The sequence below is a fragment of the Pteropus medius genome, unplaced genomic scaffold (genome assembly GCF_902729225.1).
Source record: "Pteropus medius unplaced genomic scaffold, Ma_sr-lr_union100, whole genome shotgun sequence".
Lineage (NCBI taxonomy): Eukaryota > Metazoa > Chordata > Mammalia > Chiroptera > Pteropodidae > Pteropus > Pteropus medius.
Genome location: NW_024349796.1, coordinates 6002441 through 6026888, shown reverse-complemented (window position 1 = coordinate 6026888; position 24448 = coordinate 6002441). Strand labels below are relative to the sequence as shown.

The window sequence follows — 24448 nt, the reverse complement described above, 5'->3', positions numbered from 1 at the left end:
CTTATGTTTTTAAATATTCATACTATGAAGTATAATAGAGAAATAAGCAAACCAGTTTTGAAAGGGGAGGACAAACAGGGAACTTGTATTGGTAGATGTCAGACTAAACTGTGTGGTACTGGCATGGGAGACAAATATATCAATGGAACAGGATAGCAGGCAGTCTCTAATATACGTTAAATTCCCATGTACCTGGCACAGTGTGTGTGTGTGTGTGTGTGTGTGTGTGTGTGTGTGTACATAATGAGAATTTAGACTATAATAAAGTTGCCCTTTCAAATCAGTGAGAAAAGATGAACTATTAATAAATTGGAATTATTAACTATTTAGGAAAAAATAAAGTTAGATCTTGCTCACATTCATAAAAGTAATTTTAGGATAGACTGAAGATCTAAACAAAAAACAACTATAAAAGTATTACAAGAAAAAACAGAAGAATATGTTTATGAACAAGGGGTAGAAAAGCTATTTTTAACAAAATACAAAAATATTAGAAAAGGGAAAATATTGGTATATTTGAGCACATTACAATTAAAATTTTCTGTACTATAACATCTTCCACTAGAAGCCTTAGAAATGTAAAAGAAGTCAATGAACGATTTTTTAACCATGATTGCTAACAATTTAATAATCTTGTAATATCTAAGATTGGAAAGGATGATCTACATTCACTGATGCTGTGAAATGGAAAGCAGAATGTTACTTAGTATAACATTTATTTAAAAAATGTGCCACTACCCTAAAAAATCCAATAGTATACATTCTATAGGTACTCATATGTACAAAAATAGAAGGAAAAATACACATCAAATTCGATAAGAACAGTAATTTTTTGTAATACATTCAGGTTTTATACATATAATTTTTAAAAACTGCAAAAATAAGATGTTGAGTTAGGTCTGCATGAATAAGATGAGGCATGAAGTCAGTTATTAGTTGAATCGTATGAAATAACTTATACCTAATACAACTTTTAGTGAAAAACAAGGTATAATAACTAATGATTTTCTTGTGTGGCTTCTAAAGTGATGCTGAAGACAAACGTTCTATATGAAGACTTGCTTTTAGGGGATAAGATGGAAAATGCCAGATTTAGCAGTTCAGGTGTAAGGGTTGTGTGGGTTTTAGCTGGCCATAAAGTTATATAAGTCATTACTGTAATAGGGCTAATGTCAATCTAAACTGCAAGTACACAGTGCCCAGCTACTGTATAATAACAGTTCCACTGGATTAAGTATTAGAGTCTGACCTAACCTGGAACATTATATCCAATCTGGGCTCTACATTTTAATCCAGAGCAGAGGATGCAGAATTGTAAGGGGATTTATACCATAGAACAAAAAATGGCTTAAGGGACAAGGATCTTTTAAAATAAATTGAAAAATATTTATTACATGAATATATTCTCATTATGACAGAATAAAACAAAAAAGAAACAATGTTGTGTAAATTTTGAAGCACATAACCAAGTGGATGAATCAAAATTGTTCTACTGAATGAAAGAAACCAGGCATAAAAGAGCATTTACTATATACTTTCTTTTGTATAAATTCTAAAAAATGCAACTATGACAGAAAGCAGATCAGTGGTTGCCTGGAGCCTAGGGTAGAGGGAGGAATAAACTACAAAGGGCTTGGGGAAATCTGGGGGGGAGGGTAGAAAATAGAAATATTTGTAATCTAGTTTGCCGTGGTTTCACCGGTGTATATGTATATACGCATGTATACATATATCTGACCAAACTGTACATTTCAAATAGGTACAGTTTACTGTACATCAATTATAGCTTAACAAAGTTGGAGAAAATAATAATGGAATAAATCTAGCCAGATCAAACAATAGAGCATTGCTAGCACTCCAGAAGCTCTCCATATGTCATTTTACAATTATTTCTCTTCTCTCTTCAAAGTAACCATTACCCTGACATCAAACATTATAGTTTTTGAACTTTATATAAAATGCAATCATACAGTATATATTTATTTCTGGCTTCTTTCAGTTAACATTAAGTTTGTGAGATTCATCACTCTGTTGTATATATCTGTAGTTAATTCATTCATTGCTGTATAGTATTCTTTTGCAGAAATATGATATATTCACCCATTCTACTGTTCTATTTATTATTGGGCATTTAGGTTGCTTCTAGTTTTTGGCCAATATGAATAGTGCTGCTATGACAACTTGTACTTAGGTACACGTACTTAGTTTTAGTCGATAGAGCAAGTTTCCCAAAGTGATGGCATAAGAAAGTTCCGGCTACTTCACATCTTTGCCAATCTTTGACACTGTAAGTCTGAATATTAGTCACTTCAGAGGATGTGAGTGGTATTACACTGTAGTATTAATCTGCATTTCTCTGATTACTAATTAGGTTGGATATCTTTTTCAAAAAATCTTTTTTGCACATTTGAATATACTTTTTAAAAAATCTGTTCAATTTTTTTCCTGTTTTCTATTAGGCTGCAGATCTTTTTCCTATTGATGACAGTTTTTTACATATTCTGGATGTAAGCTTTTTGTCAGTTCTATGTGCTGCAAATATTTCCTTCCATTCTGTGGTTTGTATTTTATTTTCCTATAGTTGTATTTTTAATGAACAGAGGTTCTTAATTTTAATGTAGTTCAATTTATTAATCTTTTCCTTTATGAATATTGCTTTTTATATTCTATTTATCCATTTACAAAGTTCTTACCCTTAAGTATTAAAAATATTGTATCTGAAATCATGGATATATTTCTCTTTTTATTTAGGTCTTCTTTAATTTCTGTCAACATTAATTTTCTATATACAAGTTTAATATAACATATTTATATTAAGATATGTAATTTTAAATAGTATTTTTTGAAATTTCCTTTTCTAACTGCCTATTTGCTCATATAGAAACAACTGCTTTCTGTAAAAAACTGACATTAAATCCAGCAACTTTGCTAAACTCACTTATTAATTCTAATAATTTGTCTGCAGATTCCTTTAGATTTTCTAGGATCACGTATTGTATGATTCTATTTTCATTAAATATCTAGGCAGACAGAAATTAGATTAGTGGCTGCCTAGGTGAGGCGGGTGGTATTGGAGAGGAAATGAGGAGTGGCTGCTTAAAGGTACGGGATTTCTTTAGAGAACGATGAAAATGCTCTAAAATTGATTGTCACGATGGCTGCACAACCTGTGAACTGAACTGTAAACTAAAAGCCACTGAACTGTCCAATTACTGTAGATGGGGGAATTGTATGGTATGTGGATAACATCTCAATAAAGCTGTTATAAAAAAAAAACCTGTCCTTTAAAAAATGTTACTATAATTAAGCGTGGTTTTCTATCAATTCTAGAATCAACTAGTGTGCTTTAGCTGCCACATACATGTTGGTTGTGACACATGATATGACTTCTATTTTGAAGACTGGTTAACTGGTGAGCATATTTCTGCAGAGAGCCATAATCCCCAAAATAAAAGAGGACTAACAAACATGGTAAGGACGATTTTGATAGTAAATTCAGGGCAAGAAAATAAACTTTCACAGTGGTGGATATGAGAGAGGGAAGGAGCATAGAGTTTCCCAGAACCACTAACATACTATTTTAAAAATGGGTAAAAGAACTCTGAGATAAATCCCCTTTCTTACTCTTAAATTATTAATGTCCGTGTAGAACAAGACAAATTTTCAAGGTGGAAAGCAATTATGAGAGACTGAGACTATTAGTTCAGTTATCTTTTATATATTGCTGAGGCAATTCAAATCTATTTTAATAAATTGCATGTGCACTATTAATTTCTTTGTGAATGCTGTATGTGTATTTTTAAATTATTTTAATAATCCAAAATAGAAAAAGCATACTGAAATTAATAATCTTAGACAAACTTTCATGGACTTTAATGTACTATATAATTGGCCAAGAAATGGTAGCTCAAAGTTTTAACTCTGAATGAACTTAACAGAAACTTCTCTGGTGTAGGACTGAGAAATTTGTCCTTGTTGTATCATAACTGAACTATTTTAACATAATTTTCCCCCTTCACTTTACAAATTGAAAGTTTGAACAGAATTTCATATTTTGACTACATTCTTTGGCTTTAGTTTGCTTTTGCTGGGTAGAGATAAACAATTAAGTTTTCCAAAATTCCAGGAGACTTTACCAGACCAATGTTCTATATTCTTTGTAAATTCCATATGCACCAATTCTAACTTTGTTAATCATCCCTATTTCAGATTTCTTTTCTATTAATATCTTTTCTTACTCTAACTTCTTGGGATGGATAACTTGCTGATTTTTCAGTCTTTCTTCAATTTGAACATATTCTTTTATTTCAAAATAGGCACGGTTGCATCCCAAAGTTTTGATGTATATAATTTTCAACACCATTCAAGCCATTTTCAGTCTCCTTTATAATTTATTCTTTGACCAACAGTTTATTAGCACTACATTAAAAATTTTTCAAGCATGAGAGTTTTTCTACTTTTATTATTAACTTCTAAGCTTATTTGCACTGTGATCAGAGAACATTCTGGAGAACTCTAATCATCTTGAAATTTGCTGAAATATGATTCAGGGCCAACATATAATTAATTTTTGTAAATATTCTACGTGGGCTTGAAATGAGAAGTATACTGCAGTTGTCAAGTATAATATTGTGCACATGCCAATGAAATCAAGTTTGTTAACTGTTGTTTTACAAATCTATATACTAATTGATTTTTTGACTGTTTTTATAAAATACTAAGAGGGCTATCAAAATTGTCCCACTACAATAGTAAGTTTGTCTTTTTTCGTTGAGTTTTGCCAATTTTTGCTTTATATATCTGGAGGCTGAGTTATTAGGAACATATAAATTTCAAATTATAAATTTTGAAATTAAACCTTTGATCATCAGGAAGCACACCTCTTTATATTCAATACTATCTGGTGAATTAAACCTTTCATCATTAGGAAACACAGTTTTATATCCTGTCATATTTGTTGCCCTAAACTTTACCATCAGGTATTAATATAGCTATAAGACCTTCTGTTGTTATTTTAAAACTCTATTTTTTCATACATTTAAAACTTTATCCTTTCAGGGTCCTTTTATATTAAATGTGTCTCTTGTATACATCACAGAGTTGGGTTTTATTTTTCAGCCAGTTTGGCAATCTTTGCTTTTTTTAACTCAAAAAATTTAGTCCACTTTTATTTATTACTGATATATTTACATTTAAATCTACCATCTTACTAATTCCCTATTTGTCTCACTTGTTTGGCGTCATTTTTTTTTCTTTCTTTTCTTGTCTTCTTTTGGAATGACTGAACGATTTTCACTGTTTCAATCTTCCACTCACATCCCCAATTTGCTTGTTATTCGTCTTTTATTATTATTTAAATAGGTACCTTAGAGTTTAAAATGTATACCCTTGATTTATCAAAGTCTACATGTATATACACACCCCGTACCCTGACCAATAGGCAATTGTTGGGTTGTAGTTTTAAGTCTTTTTATTTTAAATACCACAGGTATTATTTTATAGTTTATATTATTTTATATTTTATAATCCATGTGTTTACTCTTTTTGTTTTCCTCATTCATTTCTGAAACCAAGTTTCTTGAAAAAAAACTTCAAGTTTTTTCTTCTGCTTGAACAAAACTTTATTATTTCCTTTAGTATAGGTATTTTGGTAACAAATTCTATAAATCTGTCTACAAATGTCCTTGTATTAACTTCACCATGAAGGAATTTTTCCTGGGAATAGAGATCTAAGTTAGTAGTAATTTTAGTTTCAGCCCTACGAAGACGTCATTCCATTCTCTTCCGTCCTTCATGGCTTTTGTGGAGAGGCCGGCTGTCAAACTGTTGCTCTTTGGAAAGAACTCCCTTATCTCCACTTAGCTCTGGGTAGTTCTAAACATTTTTCACTTTGTGTTTAGTTTTCAGCATTTTTACTCTGATGTGCCTAGGAGTCATTACCTTTTATCCCACTGGGATTCACGAGGCTTCTTGAATCTGTGACTCTATGGCCGGTTTTTTTTTTTGGACAGTTTTAGAATGTTCTCAGTCATTCTCTCTCAACATCGTCCTGTCCCATTGTCTTTCTCTTCTCCTTCTGTTATTCCATTAGACATATTAGACTGCTCACTATATCCCTATTTATCTTATCCTCTCTTCTGTATCTTACATTCATTTTTCTCTCCATTTTCTTTTGATCTATTTTTATTTACTAGCTCTTTCTTTAGCTGTTCATAATCTGCTGTGGTTGTATCTACCAACTGAGTTCTTAATTTTGATTGCTATAGTTTATTTCTAGTTTTCATTTGGTCCTTTTTGTTGTTTCCAATTCTCTTTTTAAAATTCTCAAGTTTTTCTAATCTCTTTAAACAAATTAAGCACTTAAAATCTATGCCTAAAAATTCCATTATCTGGAGTCTGCCATTTGTCTACTTTCTTTTGTTTTTGTTAGGGTGATCTTGTCTCCTATTATATCTGGGAATTAAAATTGAGTCTCAGACACTGTATATTAAAAATATAGAAACAATTTGAGGCCCAGTATGATGTTATATGCCTCTAAGAGGACTTATATTTACTTCTGGTGGGCTGCTTAAGGCTCTACATTTCCATAATCATCTTAATTCCGTTTCAAGAGATGGGATGATTTGAAGCTAGGCCGATGTTGCTTTCTGGGGTTCCAATCCATAGCAAGAAAGGTTTGGCAGTTTACCCCAACCCTTGTTGGGTCTCTGGGCTCTAATTTTTGTCCTCTTCACCCTTGTAAACCTTTCAAGAATGCTACTCCATCCACTTCTATGCCACCTTTTCTGAAATTTGCCAAAGCCCCGAGCATAAAAGAAACACAAAATGTCAGGTTCCCCTTTCTGAGTTTACTTATTTTTAGATCTATCCCTATAATTCTTTAATGCCTTGTTAATACTCCAGTGACTTCAAGCAGGTTACTTTTATATTTTATTCCAGAAGAAATAGTTCTCAACTATTTGGATTAGAAAAATTAATCCAAATTACCTAGTCTACCATTACCAAAAGCAGAAGAAGCCTTACTTTTTCCCAAATGGTATGTTCAAATTCTTTAGAGGAGTATCTGTTTCATTTTCTCCTTTTAACTTGGGTAGATATCGTATTTAAGTTTTGTCACTGGAATGAAGGAAATGTAACAGACACTGAATCGATTCCTTTTTAAACACTGCATCTCACTTCTGCACTCCATCATATTTGCAACTCTGCGACTCGAGCCTCTTCAGGGTTTTAACATGTAGCGTTTAGCCATGGTTTTTGTTTCATGCAACAACATGTCAGAAAAAAATTTTAAATCTTTCATACATTGTTAATAAGTAGTCTACTGTCTATTCTATTTATTTCTTTTGTACTTTTTTTTGTGTGGAATTGTAAGGAATAGGAAGAAAACATGTTTAGTCTACCAATTTAAACTAGAAATTTCATTAAATCTTTAAAGTGTTCATATACTTTGACCTAGTCATTCTACTTTCTAACAATTATCTTACAAATAGATATAAATACACAAAACTATATGGACAAGGATATTTTCTACAGCACTATTTTAGTAAAATAATGGAAATGACCCAAATACCTATTAATAGATTATTTAATTGATGGTACAATACCGAAACTTTAAAAGACTGAGATAAGTCAATATATAATAACATAATTCCATTTTTGTTAGAAAATAATTTTCAAAACCACATATGATAGTATATGCATACAGGAAGAATCCATATGCCAAATATATAAACATACTTATAGTATATGCTAAATTAAATAATATTTCTCTATTAGGGAGGGTTTATAAAGAATTGTTTTCCTCATTAAAGTTTTATAATATTTGAATTTTTATAATGGGAATTATTTTTATCATAAATAAAACAAAACAAATAATAAAATATATCAAACCAACTAGACTTCTACAAAGCTCTCAAATGTCAAGAAGCCAAGCCAACATCAAAATACGTCTCTATTTAAAAGTAGGTAACACTGACCAAGCTAAGGCAAGCCCACTAGTTTAAGGTATGGATCCTAGCCACAGGGAAATATCCTAGCGACTAGTGATATGAAAGTGAAATAAATATGAAAGAGATGATGAAATAATCAAAGGAAATATAGTGGGGGAACATTGAAAAGGCATAGAATAAAGGTGAGAAGTAAAACTAATGGAAACCAAGATAAGAATTAAAGTCCAGTAGGAAAGAAGCAAATGCATATATTTTAATGTTTAGGATATGTAATGGCAATAGTCATGGCTAAGTTTTTCAATACTTGATGCCTGTGCATCTGATAATACTAATTTCATATTGTTTCTAAATGAGTTAAACCAGAGCCACAAAGCCTGTTCTCGTATCTGTATCACTAAATAGCAGTATAATCTTAGACTGAGATCCCTTGATATTTTTGGTCTTCAGTTTCCAATTCCATAAAATGATGGGTTCGAATTAGATAATTGTCATGTTCAGATTAAAAAAAAACAAACTCTAACCCTGAAAGAGGATTGTTCCTCATTCAGTTAGGTATCTACTTGTCCAGCTGTTTACCCACACCTACCCCTTAATACCATACCAGAGATGACTAATGCCACAACTCCCTCTTCCTATACGTATAACAGACTGGTAATTAGCTATAGCACTTTGCCCCCTTGAATCCAGTCACTGGGCTCTCCCTTATTTTCATGCAGCCATTTCCAGTGAATTGGAGATGGTACTTGAGATGAAATCTATTTGTCATCCTATAAATCTATAAGCAAGTTATGACTTTTGATACAGTTCAAAAACTTTAAGTATTTTTTACATTTTTAAAAAAACTGATAATTCTCTCCTATGAATAAAATTGAGTCTCATATTTTTGGACTCATTAGACTAATAAAATAGGATATGAACTCTGTCAAGATAACCTGAAGATGCCAACTTACATATTTCCTGATTTATTTATTCTGAATAACTTCTAATAACCTCTGTTAATATAGCTTCCTTAGTTAGAGGCACCAATGCTAGAGATTCTACACTCATGCAAACTGTCAAAGAACCTAATATACCCATTAATCCTATTCAACTGTACAGTCAATGGCACAATGAGGTCTGGGGTAATATAAACTGTACTGCATTGCTTATTTACTTAGCATGCATTCAGTGTAACCAGAGATAGTAATAGCAAAAGAAGAGTTAAAAATCTCAAGGTTTTCTTCCATAAAATATTTAAAAATCCTTAGATATAGAAGTCCCCACTATTTTATAATTAGACAAGCAAAGAAAAAAGAATCCTTACCAATTTTTCTGCTTCTGTATTCATTTCCCTTAATTTCTTGATATGTTCCTTTTTAATCATGAGAATTTTTGATAGTTTAGTCTACAGGAAGAAAAGAGATGTTTTAGAACAAATAGAGGCATTTAAGTAAATCAGTTAGACATCAGATTTCCGATTTTTCACTAAGATATTTTAGCAGCAGATTTTAGTGTTTCAATATAAACATAGCACAGGCTTTTTATTTTATAAATCTGATTAGCTGATATGAAAATATTATTTAAAGTCCACTGCAACCAGGACATGTCAAAAGGACTAAGGAGCCAACCTGAACAAGCTTTCACTGGGACAATTTGTGGACCAATAAGAATATTAACTACAAAGAAAAAAAAAAAAGAATACTAACTACAATGGACTAAAGCACAAATATGTTAAAATCCATGAGTTCATACCGCTATCTTAAAAAAATTAACCATTGTTAGAGAATGCTAGTGACCAAACTCATTATTTTACAAACTGGAAAGCAAAACATCAAGCATTTATCTTGCCTTTCCCATACAAACCATACCATTAGGTAAGCAAGTAACAGATTAGGGGAAATTTTTCTTTATAAAATTATTTCAGCTAATAAATGAAGAAGGAATGATAGAATGAGAATAACATCTTTTTACAATCCTAGTGAATGAAATGGATTTAGGCGCTGATAATCAGTGGCAGCTAACATATAAAAAAAAGATAACACAGTACGAGTCTCCTATCGGGACACAGATTGTGGGAGACTCTATGGACAAATAACCCAGTTTCTTCAACAAGTAAGTTATTTGGGGAAAAAGAACATTCAGCATTTCAGAGACAACGGAAAAAATTTAAATATTGATTAGATATTTGATAATATTAAGACATTTAAATTAATTTTTTAGGTGTAATAATGGTATTCTAGTTATTTTTATTTTTTATTTTTTTAAAGAGCCCTTATCTCTTAGAGATACATGATAAAATATTTACAGGTAAATGATATGATGTCTGGTATCTGCATCCAAATAACACAAAAGGGAGAAAGTAGGTGGGAGTAAAGATGAAACAGGACTGGCTAGGAGTTGTTGATACTATTATGGCCAGACGATGGGTACATAGATGTGCATTACACAATTGTGTGCTTATATGCTTTAAATTCTTGATATAAAAAATTCTAAAAAAATGACCTAAGTTGGTACAGGCCTGGTGAGATATGTTACGTACTTGTTCACACAGACTTTTATCTGGTGCTCAGTAGGCCTAGAGCTCTGGATTGCTCTCCCTTTTCCTCTAAGTTGCTGAGTTTTTACAGAAATTTGTATGATTTTTTTTAGTGTTGGAAGCAGTAAAAGATGAGATAAAGGCAGCAGTTCTCTCTTTTGTTTCTGTTTCAGTTTTGTGTTGCTTGTTTTTGATAGAAAATCATTGTTTCCGTTTAATTCTTTTTAAAACGGAGTCCCAAGAAAGTGGATCTATCCTTTTAGATTCCTCAAAATCCCTAACCCCAAGAATAGAAAGTTCCCTCAAAAAGAAAATTCACCATAAACTATGAATTATGAAACTTGCAAAATTTAATATTGTGTATTTTTAATAAGAAAAAATATTAGGAAAAAGATAAAAACATATCCATCTACATATCTATTTACTTCAAAGCTTAATATGAACAAGAACAAACCTGTTTCATAAAACCTTACATATTACAAAAGACAAATACATAAAAGGATTTCTATTTTCACCTCTCACCTTAAAATAGTAATGCAAGTAGGTCTTTAACTAGGCTTTACACATTTTGAAGTTAAAATTAAGCACTGATATCAAACATCTAAAAATCAATAAAAATATCAATACTTCAAAGCAGTGCAGTACGTACACAGCTTCTGGCTCCCTCTGCCAGTGGATCTCTCCCTCCCTCCTTCCTTTCTTTTCTCTCTCTGTCTCTCTGTCTCTCTGTCTCACTCACACACACGCACGCGCACACACACACACGCACACACAAATATGACATGTTAGCTTTGTTTTTACTTTCACTATTTAAAGAAAGCATTTCTTTAAAAATCAAGTGTCCTATTTGTGAAAAGTATAAGCCTTGGTTCTTTTCATAGTTTCAACTTTTCATATAAAAATATCTTATCTACCTTTGGAAGCCAAAAGGCATAATAAAATTCTATACTGCAAGGAAATGTAATAACTTGATTAAGGAATACACAATGCTATATACATGTACACAGATGACAAGACTTTTCTTTGAAATAACATCAACTGCAAAAGGTAACACTGAATGTTTTAATGGATTATGCTACATGAAATAATATATAAACTTTTAAATTTATACTCTTTCCCAAGCCAAAGTAGTTTTTCTTTTCAAAAAAGGAAAAGAAACAAATCAAATGTTGTTTGACTATGATTCAAACTTAATAAGAACCAAACTCAAGAAAAACCCAACAAAAAAGACCTTTAAGTCTTTTTTGACTGATATAACTTTTATCGTCAAGCTTTGCTGGAAATAACAGCATTCTTAAAATCAATAAAATAATTAAATATTTTTAAAATATGTGGTCCTAGAAAAAGTTTCAACTTTAATAACACAAAAGACATTGAGTTTTTTAACAAACAGCCAAGATATTCAGAGAAGTTCTTACCACTTGGATAAGGAATTCTACTGGAAAACCACCTAATGTTTCAGTGTCAGAGCCAGAAATTTTATTTCTCCAAGGTGACTGTCCTAATAAAGGATCATTATCCTATGGGAATAAAAGGAAATTATTTAACTATTCAAAGGGAGTATCTTACATTTAGATAAAAAGCAAATTGTATTATAATTAATATTATATTAAAAATCCTACAAAAAGGAAAATATTTCCAGGAGTTGAAGCAACTATTTACCTATTTAAAATCTGACAACTCAAAATCATGTGGGCACCTTCTGAAGTTGCTGTAATAGATGTGTATTTCATAAGAACACAGTTCACATCTATAACAATCATTTAAATTACTGATGACATTTTAAAAATATTACCGTAATTGGTGACTGGAGAGGAGGAGTATAATGTAACCGTGGTGGAGTCATAAAAAATCGAGAAGGCCGCTGTTTTTGTCCAAAGGCAGCAATTGGCATTGTCTCATGAGGCTCATTACTCTTTGGAAAAAAAAGAGAAAAGTCCACAAAACTTGTAGAGCTCTACCAATAATGTTTAGCCTTATAAACATTATATTTCAGCGTGAGATATACACTAGCTCATATGCCATGATGTATCATAGAATATATTATCTTACAAAGATCAAAGGGCTAGAACTTAAGTCAGAGTATGAAAATACTACTTTGCTACCAAAAGGTCGAACCCACAAAACAGAAGAACTAAAAAAAAAAAGGACCAAAGGATCAAAACAGAGAATCAAAGATTAACATTATTCTGTGGCCACCCTTGGTTGTGTTAAAGACTACCTGAAGATTACTTACTATAATTAAAGTCAACTCTTATCTGGCCGGAGAGGAATATTTGCGTGATCTCATAAAGGAAATTACATTGATGAAACAGAAAAGCAATTTTCTTTTTTTGAAAGGGGAATTTTCCTTGTTTGATAGGGAAACCCTTACGATAAACAGAGAATTTTAGTTTTTAAAAAGTACATATTAGAAAAGGAAGAATCTTCTTCTATTTTTGTACTAAGGAGATAAAGAAATTTTGATCTTTAATTTTAAGTTCATAAACCTTTAAAATCAAGTTTATAACAAAGAAATGAAAAAAAGAGAGGCCAAAAGTGAACAATTTAATTTCCATAATGCTTAGAGGCAAATAATTTTGTTATAAAGAGCTCATTATTCACTTTTTAAAAACTTCATTAGATTGCAGAGTTATATTTGTTCTTAAGATTATATTAACTTATTAGAAAAGTATATAATTTCCATGACATTGCTAAATCAAGCATGATCATGAAATAATGGTCCAGCGGCTTAATGGATTGTATTAGAAATTCAAAAGAGCTGCGTTCTAGTCTCAGCCTGGTAAGAAACCAGCTCTAGAGCCTTGAATAAATCACTTAATTTATAATTATTTATGTTTCAGTTTCATCATACGAAAAGTGAGTATAATTAACATCTACCCTGCATAATTCTGAGGATAAAATCAGAGAACAAATTTTAAAGTGAAAAGTGTTACTTCACACTTTTAAAATTATTTTGCAAGAAGAGCGTACTTCAACAAAACAGCTGGAATAAAAGTCTTGTATAGCTTATTCTCCAAGATTATACTGTCAGGAGTGATCAGTTCTGTCACACAGAGGTGCTGTGTGGGTAAGGTACAATACAGAAATGCTAGTTTCTGAAAAATGTGGAAGACTTAAGTACAGTTGTGCTCCAGGGGGCCAGTAGGTAGGACCTGAAACCCTTAAGGATCTCTTTCTCTGTGACCCATTGATTCTATCATGAAGAACAATCTCTAAAAATGTTCTACATAACATATTTAGTAGGCATAATATACAAATATATTATGAAATACTTACAAGAACTTCGTAGTCAGGGATGGTATGGGTTCCAAGCCCTGTCCTATCAAAAGTTACTCTATAAGTAGCATTGAGAGTGTCCACAGCATCTATTTGTCCAGTGAACAGACCATCGTGAACACCACGCAACCGTGCTGAGAAAAGAACCAATAAGGCATTATGATGTTGGAAGATACAAAGAATTGTCAAATATAAAATTGCTCAAGCATGTAATTTAAAATGTAGAAAAGTATAGTATTATTGTCTATTATAGTTTCAAAAAAAGTACACACTATTTCGGTTTAGAGAAAAAAAATCTGAAACAAAAAACTATAAATGACGAACCCTATTTTAATACATGAATGAAATCATGTATCTACCAAATTAAAAGGAAAATATTTTTAAATCACTGTTTTAAACCTTAAAAAAAAAAAAAAAAAAAGTCAAAAGAACTTTGGCCTTTATACTCATAAGTGAAACAAAGGTACAATTCAACTGAAAAAAAAAAAACAAACAATGAGATACTACCTCATACCAGTTAGAATGGCTATTATCAACAAGACAAGTAATAACATATGTTGGAGAGGATGTGGGGAAAAAGAAACCCTCATACATTGCTGGTAGGAATGTAAACTGGTACAGCTGCTATGGAAAACAGTATGAAGTTTCCTCAAAAAATTAAGAACATAGCTACCATACGACCCAGCAGTCCCTCTTTTGGGTATCTATACCCCAAAAATTTGAAAACTTTTTTATAAAGCTATATGTATTCCTATGTTCATTGCAGCATTATTCACGGTGACCAAGACATGGAAACAACCAAAATGTCCTTTGACAGATGACTGGATAAAGAAGATGTAGTACATATATATATAATGGAATATTGCTCAGCCATAAGATAAGATGAGATACTGCCATTTGCCACAACACAGATGGATCTTTAGAATATCATGCTAAGAAAAACGTCAGATGGAAAAAGTTAAGAACCATATAATTTCACTTATGTGTGAGATTTAAAACTGAAAGCAACAAATGAACAAATAAGACAAACAAAAACTCATAGACACAAATAACAGTATGGTGGGAGAGGGGGGTGAGGGGAATTAGAAAAGGGTAAAGGGAGTCAACGATATGGTGACGGAAGGAGACTTGACCTTGAGTGGTGAACACACAATGAAATACACAGGTGGTGACTTACAGAATTGTATACTTGAACCCTATACAATTTTATTAACCAATGTGACCCCATAAGTTTAATTTTTTAAAAAAGGAAATAAAAGACAGGGATGCCATGAAGAATGAATATACCAGGCCTGAGACTGCTATCCTTAGAAAGGCCTGCCTTAGGGTTGGCATCTGGAAACTTGAATTCAGAGTGTTCCCACTGTTCCAATACTAATAAAAGTGGTTTTCTGTGCCAAGGTTGTATGTGAAAAAAATGTCATTTATGTTGTACACCTGCTTCTTTCAAGGAGCCTGGAATTCCAGTATGTGCTATGTAACGGTGCCTGCGTGACCACCCCAATAAAACCTTGGGTACTGAGTATCTAATGAGTTACTTTGATAGACAACACTTCACAAGTGATATTGCAATTTGTTGCTGGAGGAATTAAACAAGTCTTCTTAAGTAGAACTTGTGCCCTACATTCCTTTTTTCTCTGAATCATTCTAGTGAATCAGCAAATCTGGGGCAGTCTGAGGGCCCTTCATGCAAATGAATTCTTATGTCACTATTATTTAAATCCAGTCTGAAATAACATCAGGAAGATCCAAGCAAACATCCCACATGAGTGAAAAATATAAGAACAATAACATTTAAGGCATTAAACTAGGCAAAGTGACACATTTTATATGGATGAAAAAAGTACAATACACAGTATCATTTTAATAGAACACAACTATTCAATGCAAAACTTTTAAAAAATCAATTGGTTAAAAATACATAATTGTAGAAGACTAAAATATTTTCAGTTCTTGACAGATCAATTAAAAGTAAACCAGTATATAGAAGATATAGGTAATAAATAAAGTTGAATAAAATATAAATATAGAAAAGGACTTCTAGTTATGGCAGTGTGAAAGGATCTGTGATTCTTCTCTGCAAAAGACAAGTATAAGCCCGTACAAGACTGTCAAAGACAACCATTTTGGGGGAATAGAAATGGTCCAAAGGCATAAAACATTTAAGAAATGTGTAGTGTTGAAAAACTGCTAGAACATCAGGTAAGGACAGGGGACGTCAGTGGCCTGTTAAGCATAAGGCTGTTCACACCCCCACCATCACCACCAGCTTGGTTGGTGAGAATGGTTTTCCTAGTGGATGGCTGGTCATGAAAACCAGCAGCGTTGTTGCCAAAGGGGGAAGGCTAGATGTGGACCAGTGGGGTAAAAACCTGTGACTTTGCCAGTTAAAAGTGGTGAAATCGATCAAAAAAGAGCAAGAAAAACCCAAAGCTTTGTAAGCCCAACGTGTAGTCCTGGCTGACGTGAGCGGCTGAACAGCAGAAATTTAACAGGGAGATTCTGGAAAGTAGACATCCTCGAAAGGGCTGAAATAAGCAAGCTCTCCATAAATCCCTGGCTAACTGAGAAACTACGTGAATGGGTAGGGAATACCTAAGAGAGTCTGGTAAAACGCAAAATCTCAAGCTCCCTTCCTCCAGAAAAACGCCCTGATTTATCCAACCATTTCTCAAACCCTTTCAGTACAATTACTAACCCACTTACTCAGCTGTAATATATAAGTTGTAATTTTAATTTATCAAATTATTGAAGATTAACCTAAACTTGAGGTTTTGGTGGTACTTTCCCTCCATGTTATAACTGAAGTGAATACATAGAATCACATTTATAAATTGACAAAATTTATACCCTTACAAAATTTTAAGCAAACTATCTAGTGAATAATTTAGTTTTACTGAGTCATTAGAAATGGACTATTTCTAGACTCAAAGATCACAAGAACAATGGTATTTGCGGACTATTCGAATGAGAGTGGTTAGAAAAAGAAAATAAATGATATGGAAGCAAAAGAATAATTTAAAAAATTTTAAATTTAAATAATATATAGCTATACTCATTCCAGTGAATTTAAAATTTCATCTTGTGGCCGTTTGTATTAGGCATGGCTTTGATCTAGTATACCTTTTTTCCAATTACTTTAAAAAACAGACTTCGTAGATGAAGAAACAGTAACCCTCTATAATATATTGCTATAGTTTAAGCTTTCTAAATTTAAAAGCCATATCTCTAAGAGAGGTTATCCTGGTGTAAAATTACAAGTCAAAATATTAACAAGCTTATCTTCACTTACCTGTAACTTTGGTTCCAATAACCAGGGGCAAAGGAATCTCATCTGGGAGATCTTTGAATTGCGTAAGATCCGCCACTTTCCTTTGTTGTAGGAGCCTTATTTTCTGCCGTTTCTGTTTTAATGCTGACCTCTCTTCCTCAAAAAATGCAGAAGAACATCTAGAATAAATTACGAAAATCATATATAACTAGCCTACACAAAAACTTCAAGTCAGACCATCTATCTCATTGTTTGCTCTTCATCTCATTCTTTTGAATACTGTGTTTAAAAATGAGTTCTTAGAAATCGTTTCCTTTCCAAGTTGCCCTTACATATTTTTAAAAACAAGGCCTTGCAAGACTCAAAGATATGTAAGCAAGTCTAGATTGTTCCTTCCTATAAAGCAGAAAGATTTGTTCACCATCCTTTGACAAAACTGCATCTGGATCTCAAGTCTTCATATAAGGACAAAGTGCAATTGTAATATTCTATTCAGAAGAATATGACATTTTTCCTGTCACCCAGTGAGCATACTACTATAGGAATGAAAAAGATGAGACGTGCCACTGTGTAAACGTTTAATCATTCTTCCTACCTGTAAGTATAAATACTGAATTTACTCTTCTTTTTAGGGTCTATCTTACTTATATTTTCAAATTCTATGATGAACTGAAGATATTTAAACATAGGTTTCATGCCACAAAATATATATCCATAAACCCATCACTATACTCAAGATAATGGACATATAAAGACATCAATTACCCCCAAAAGTTTCCTTGTGCCTTTCCTACTTTGCATTCCTTCCACTTTTATACCCTCATTTGCCTAGCAATCACTGTTGCTTTCTGTCATTATCATTTCTATCTTCTAAAATTTTATATAAATGAAATCATCTAGTATGTACTCTTTTGTTGGACTTCTCTCATTCACATAGTTATTCTAAGATTCATTCGTATTGTAAATATCAGTGGTTCAATTCTTTTTATTGGAGAATAGTATTCTATTCTATAGCTAGGTCTCAATTTGATTATCTATTCATCTGCTAGTGGATGTTTGGGTTGTTTCCATTTTGGGGCTAGTACAAGTACAACAAAGTTGACATGAACATTTGTGTATATGTTTTTGTATCACATGCTCTAATTTCTTTGAAATCAATACCTAGGAGTGGAATGGTTGGGTCATACGGTCAGTGTGTTTAACCTTTTAAAAATCAAAGAAGCCTAGTATCACCAAAGAAGGTATACATCTGGCAAATAAGCATATGAAAAGATTCTCTACGTCATATGTCATTAGGGAAATACAGATGAAACAACACACCACTACACACATAACAGCCAAAATCTGAAACACTGACAACACCAAATGCTGGCAAGGATGTGGAGCAATAGGAACTCTCATTCACTGCTGGTGGGAATGCAAAATGGTACAGCCACTTTGGAAGACAGTTTGGTGGTTTCTTACAAAACTAAACATACTCTTACTATATGATCTATTAAGAATACTCCTTGGTATTTACCCAGATGAGTTGAAGACTTATGTCCACACTAAAATCTGCACATGGATGTTTATAGCACTTTTATTCATCATTGCCGAAACTTGGAAGCAACTGAGATGTCCTTCAAAGAGTGAATGGATAAACCATGGTACATCCAGATAATGAAATATTACTCAGTGACAAAAAGAATGTGCTATCAAGCCATGAAAAAACATGGAATAACCTGAAATATATATTACTAAGTGAAAGAAGCCAATCTGAAAAGGCTACATATGATTTCAATATATGACATTCTGAAAATGCAAAACTATAGAGATAATAAGACCAGCAGTTGCCAGGATTGGGTAGAGGAGGGAGGGATAAATAGGTGGAGCACAGAGGATTTTTAGGGCAGTAACAATATCTGTATGATATTATAATAGTGGACATATGTCATTATACATTAGTCAAAACCCAGAGAATGTACAACACCAGGAGTGAAGCCTAATGTAAAATATGGACTTTGAGGGATTATATGTTGATATAGATTCATCAATTGTCATAACTGTACACCACTGTGATGGTGGATGTTGATAACTGGGCAGGCTATGTATGTGTGGAGGCAGGGGAATATATGAGAAATCCTGTACCTTCCTCTCAATTTTTTTGTGAACTTAAAACTGTTCTACAAAAATTAAGCCCTAAAAAAAAAAAACCTGCCAAACAGTTTTCAAAAGTGGTTGCACCATTTTATATTCCCATTAGCAGTGTATAAGAGTTCCTGTTACCCCATATTCTCACCAATGCTTAATATGCTCAGTCTTAAAAAATTTTAGATATCTCAGGTGCCATATTTTAATCATTCTTCTATTAATGGACATTAAGTTGTTGCCAATCTTTTCCTACTAAATAACTTTGTACCTATCATTTCACCTATGTACAAGTATTTCTGTGATATAAACTGGTAGAAGTACTAGGTCAAAGTGTATTGAAATTTGTAAATTTGATAGATATTACCAAATCATCCTCCATAGAAATTATACAAATTTAAATTCTCACTAGCAAGAGTGACCATTTCACCAAACCACTGCCAACTTAAGTTGAGATACATTAAAAAATGTATCTCAGCACATTTTGATTTTGCATTTCTCATTATGGGTAAGATTGAACTCTTCATATATTTAGATGAGCCATTTCTTATTTCCTACAAACTGTCTCTTTATAATCATTTCTATTATGGGTTATTTTGTCTTTTTCTTGACGATTCATAGGCGTTCTTTACACATTAGAGAATTAGCTCTTTGTGATAAAAGTTATGAATATTTCAACTACCTTTCAACTTTGTTTATGGTTTTTTTGGGGGGGAGGCAATGCAAAATGTTTTTTTCCCCCAGTGTTTTGAATATTATTATTTTTTATTACATTTATTGGGGACATTGGTTAATACATTATATAAGTTTCAAGTGTACCATTCTGTCATCTGTATATTGCATTGCGTACATGCTCACCACCCAAAGTCTAATCTGTCACCACGTATTTGGTCCCTATTACCCTCTTCATCCTCCTCCTACCCTTCTTCCCCCCTGGTAACCACCACACTATTGTCTGTGTCTATGAGTTTGTTTTTTGCTTAATGTTCTTATTTTTAATGAAATTGAATTTACTCATATTTTCTTTTTTGGTTCCCAGCTTTAGGGCTCGTTAGACCTTTTCCAATTCAAGATTAAGCGAAACTCTCATGTAGATTCCTTTAGTAGTTTTACTGTTTCATTTTAAAAATATTTAAATCTCTGAACCTTTTCAAATTTTTACTGGTATAAGGTGTGAGGTTTGAAATCAACTTGTTTCTCTAGATTGCTAAACAGTAATCTCAATATCCATTAAACAAATAATTTAACCCCATTCTCCCCTATGCAACCACAGATGCAACCACTGTTATCATGTACTAAATTCCCATAAAACTTAGTGATTCTATCTGGACTTTCTCTCCTTTTTTATTCATCTTATTCATGCACCACGACCATACTGTTTTTATTATGATCACTTTATAATCCATTTTAATATCTGATCAATGTAGTCTCTCTTTACTACTTTGCTTCTTTAGAATTTTCCTGGATTTTCTTGCTTGATTTCTCATCTTTCAAACGTGAATTTTAGAATTGGTTTATCTAGTTTTAAAAAAAGGCCTACTAATATTTTTATTAAGATTGATTTTAATTTATAGATTAATTTAGGATTTTGAGTCTTATCCAAGATCATGTATGTCTTTACATTTCCTCATCTGTATCCTACACATTTCCTGTTAAGTTCCCTCCTGGTATTTTATCTCTCTTTTTTTTAAAGGATATTTTAAAAGTTTATTGTTATCAATAATTTGTATTATACCTGGACTTCCTCAGAGAAAAGAAAAACTACAAACTTTCATTGAAAATAAAGATTTTTAACTGTTAACTAGCCTTGATGAAGTAAAAGACTATAAGATTAAGCAATGTTATGGTAAGCTAATTGAGGATAAATTAAAAATAGAAATATAATAATGATACTCTTAAACAAACTACAGAATTATAACACATTACTAAAATAAATAGTGGCTAATATCTCATTCTGATGGACAATAATCAGAAATAGTGCAGCTCAATTAGCTTAAACACGTTATATCAAAAAAAACCCCAAAACTTCCTGAAGTAATTACCAAAGGCCATACATTACCAGTATGAAACACACTAACACATCAAATTTAAATTGTTCTTGTAAATGAGGGAAATCTTAAAAACATCATCAGCAAGGTCACCATTAAATACAAGGAATAAAATGAACTATTATCAGTTCAATTAAAATTTATCCTTACATTTCATCACTATCTCCAGAAATCATTAAAACTAAACTCCATTTCTACTTGTTCACGTCATTTTATATTTCTAGGCCTTTCTTGACTATTTCCCATTATTTAAAACCCTGTACATGCTTTTATTAGGCAGACAGACATACTATGAGAATTAACGATCCAATCCTTTAATACATTTCAAGATTCTACTCAAAAGTAATATAAGGTTTTGTGATGTGTTGGAAATATGGATAACACTGGAAAAGGAAAAGTCATTTCACATGAAAAGTAATTCTCAGAAAGTAATTAGATATTAGATAGAGTTACTTGATTTGTTTTGATATAAAGTAAAATATACACTGTGAGAAGGCTTTTTTTTTCTTTTTTGTGAGAAGGCTCTTGAGGTGATAAAAAGTTTAACAAAAGATAACAATGTATGTACAACCTTATAGCTTCATTAAGTATTTTTTAGTGCATTCTTAAATATTTTTGGAACACAATGGGCTACAATTATATATAACAAAATTATATTCAAAGTTTGTGATGTGAACAAAAATGAGATTGCACATTTAATTATAAGATGTATAAGTATAAAAGGCCCTTACATTAAAGTTGGTTAACAGGATATATTTAACATATAATTCATTATTCTGAAAAGTTATGTGTTGGGACTTGTCCTTTAGAAGCTTAAAAAATTCAGTGTAGTAACAATACTACCAACTTACTGATTTTATTTTAAACAGAAACATTGTTTTTACCTCCGTGGTTTTCCCATAAGCCGCCTGATTTTCCCCCATTCTACTCTTGTTAACTTTCTCGTTTTCAAATTAGGAAAAGATTCCTTTAGACATACGCAGAAGTCATTATCACCTTCAAAGAGTGGTCTATAAAATAGAAATGGTATTTTAATGGTTAATATACAATATGTTACTTAAGAGACATAAAATTCAAAACACGCATTATGATTTTCAATACCAAACAAAATGCCAAACTTTCACTTCTACTCAAAACACACAACAGGTACACACATTCAAAGTGCTAAAACGAAACTAAATCCTTGGCATTTGTGAAACAATGTGTAAAAGTTACTCAGGCAATATTGTCTGTGCTTGAGGTGTCCAGGAGACACTGATTTTTGTTAAATCTCCGACAGGAGTGTATCCTCTGGGAGGCTATCCTGGCACTGGCATTATTATATCTGGGGAGGACAGACAATGTTAGCTACAAAATATCTGCCCTAAAGGTAATACCATCACCAAGGAGACCTCTTTGAGATTAAATCAGTTTTGGAAAACTGGAGGATTCTAGAAGGTCATATTAATTCTTAAGAATTCCAGAAGAACTCAGATCACACTAGGGTACCCTGAGAACTCTCCTAAATCTATGGAAAATCTGTGGACAAAAATAAAACGATTTCATTCATGAGTCTGGGCAACCAGGAACCAGTCTTAGCAATGAATGATACCTGAATATCTTGGGCTTAAATGTGAATGTTCATGAGATTTGCAAGCATCAGAGTAGGTAATGGTTTTGGAGAGCAGGTTTGGAAAGCAGAGAAGGAAAGTAAAGATAAGTAGCCAGCAAAGCAAGCACCAACAACTGGCATGGATTAGAAATCAGAATTTTTCCTCAGTAACTTCTGTTGTTGAATAATCGGATTTAACCCAAATCTCTTAATGTTTTATTTCAATATTTACATATAACTAAAATGTGTAAATACTATCCTAAAAATCTCATTGAATCAACTGTTTCTCTACTATTATACCAACACTTAAAATTTCAAGATTTATAAAACAAGTCTTGTTCATTGCAAAAATTGGTGCTTTGTTTTAGGGTACCTCCACTCCATAGTCTTTATAAATTATAATACAGAAATTATACTTTCATTTTATTTTTCACAAAAATCTAAAACAACTCCTTTCCCAAAAGAAGGAATGGGGAAGAAACCCATGAGAAATGAAAATGGATTAAACCAGAATGAGGAATAGAAAAAGGAATTTAGGAAAAAAATAGGATTAAATTAAACTTAGAGAAAAGACTGTATGTTTGAAAAAGTTTTAAAAACAAATTTTTGGTTCAGGTAATATTTGTGATATGAGCCATGATACATACTTATCTATATTTGAGTAGAACCACTCATATATGCACCATTTATGTGCTTTGGGCAGCTTGAGTAGGTTACGTAACCGAAAACCAATCTTCTGTGAGGCTTTCTTATCTGGTGTTGACATTGTTGCTGTAAACTTCTATACAATAAAAACAGAGATTAACAACAGTTCCATTAAATAAAAATGCACATCTATTACACTGAATATATTTGTAAAAAGGTAAATTATGGTTAAGTACTCAAAAAGATTCAACAACATTTGACATAGTATTTTTGTTATCATTTAACAAATAAATATTCTAATTAATTCTGACAAAGCCTCCAGTTTCATAACATATTCTGGTAAGGAATGTGAAATATTTACCCCCCACCATGTTTGCACTTCAGTACAATTTCAATTAAGGTATGCAAGAAGAAGATACCTGTTAGAAATATTTTTAGAGTTCTTGGGCCAGAAAAAAACAGTAAGGACTCAGCTACTATTGAGAGAGTAAGAGAAAACATGCAAGCAAGCAATAGGCCCAGAAGGTTTCACCAGAGAATTCTGTATCAAACTGTAACTCCAATGCTATTAAATGTTTCAAATCACTGAGGAAGTAAAAAAGGTTCCCAACAATTTTTATAAAGACAACACAACACAGATAATAAAATCTGCCAAAGTATAATGAAATAAAAGCTCAGAAAACATCACTCATTCCTATGAATTTTTAAAATGCTTGGCAAGATATTCTGTTTATAAACTGCAAGAACTAATATTGTTAAAATGTCCATATTACCCAAAACAATCAATCTAGAGATTCGATGCAATCCCTATTAAAATTCCAGTTGTATTTTTCACAGAGAAACAGAACAAGCAATCCCCAAATTAGTATAGAACCACAAAAGATCCCAAATGCCCAAAGCTGGAGGTATCACACCCTCTGATTTCCAACTACATTACAAAACCACAGTAATATCAAAACAGTAGGATATTGGCACAAAAACAGATACATAGATCAAATGAATGGAAGAGAGAGCCCAAATATA

General features: G+C 32.1%; 1 protein-coding gene across 1 annotated transcript in view; it reads right to left on the bottom strand.

The window, feature by feature from the left end:
• Positions 1–24448, bottom strand: part of LIN9 (lin-9 DREAM MuvB core complex component) — a 43361-nt gene that overhangs the window by 5197 nt on the left and 13716 nt on the right. Inside the window, exons 5-11 of the mRNA XM_039883288.1 lie at positions 23428–23561; positions 22074–22199; positions 17036–17193; positions 13744–13877; positions 12260–12379; positions 11883–11984; positions 9253–9333 (exon numbers count right to left, since the gene is read on the bottom strand). Of these exons, the coding sequence (XP_039739222.1) occupies positions 9253–9333; positions 11883–11984; positions 12260–12379; positions 13744–13877; positions 17036–17193; positions 22074–22199; positions 23428–23561 (855 nt within the window). The remainder of the gene's footprint in view (positions 1–9252; positions 9334–11882; positions 11985–12259; positions 12380–13743; positions 13878–17035; positions 17194–22073; positions 22200–23427; positions 23562–24448) is intronic.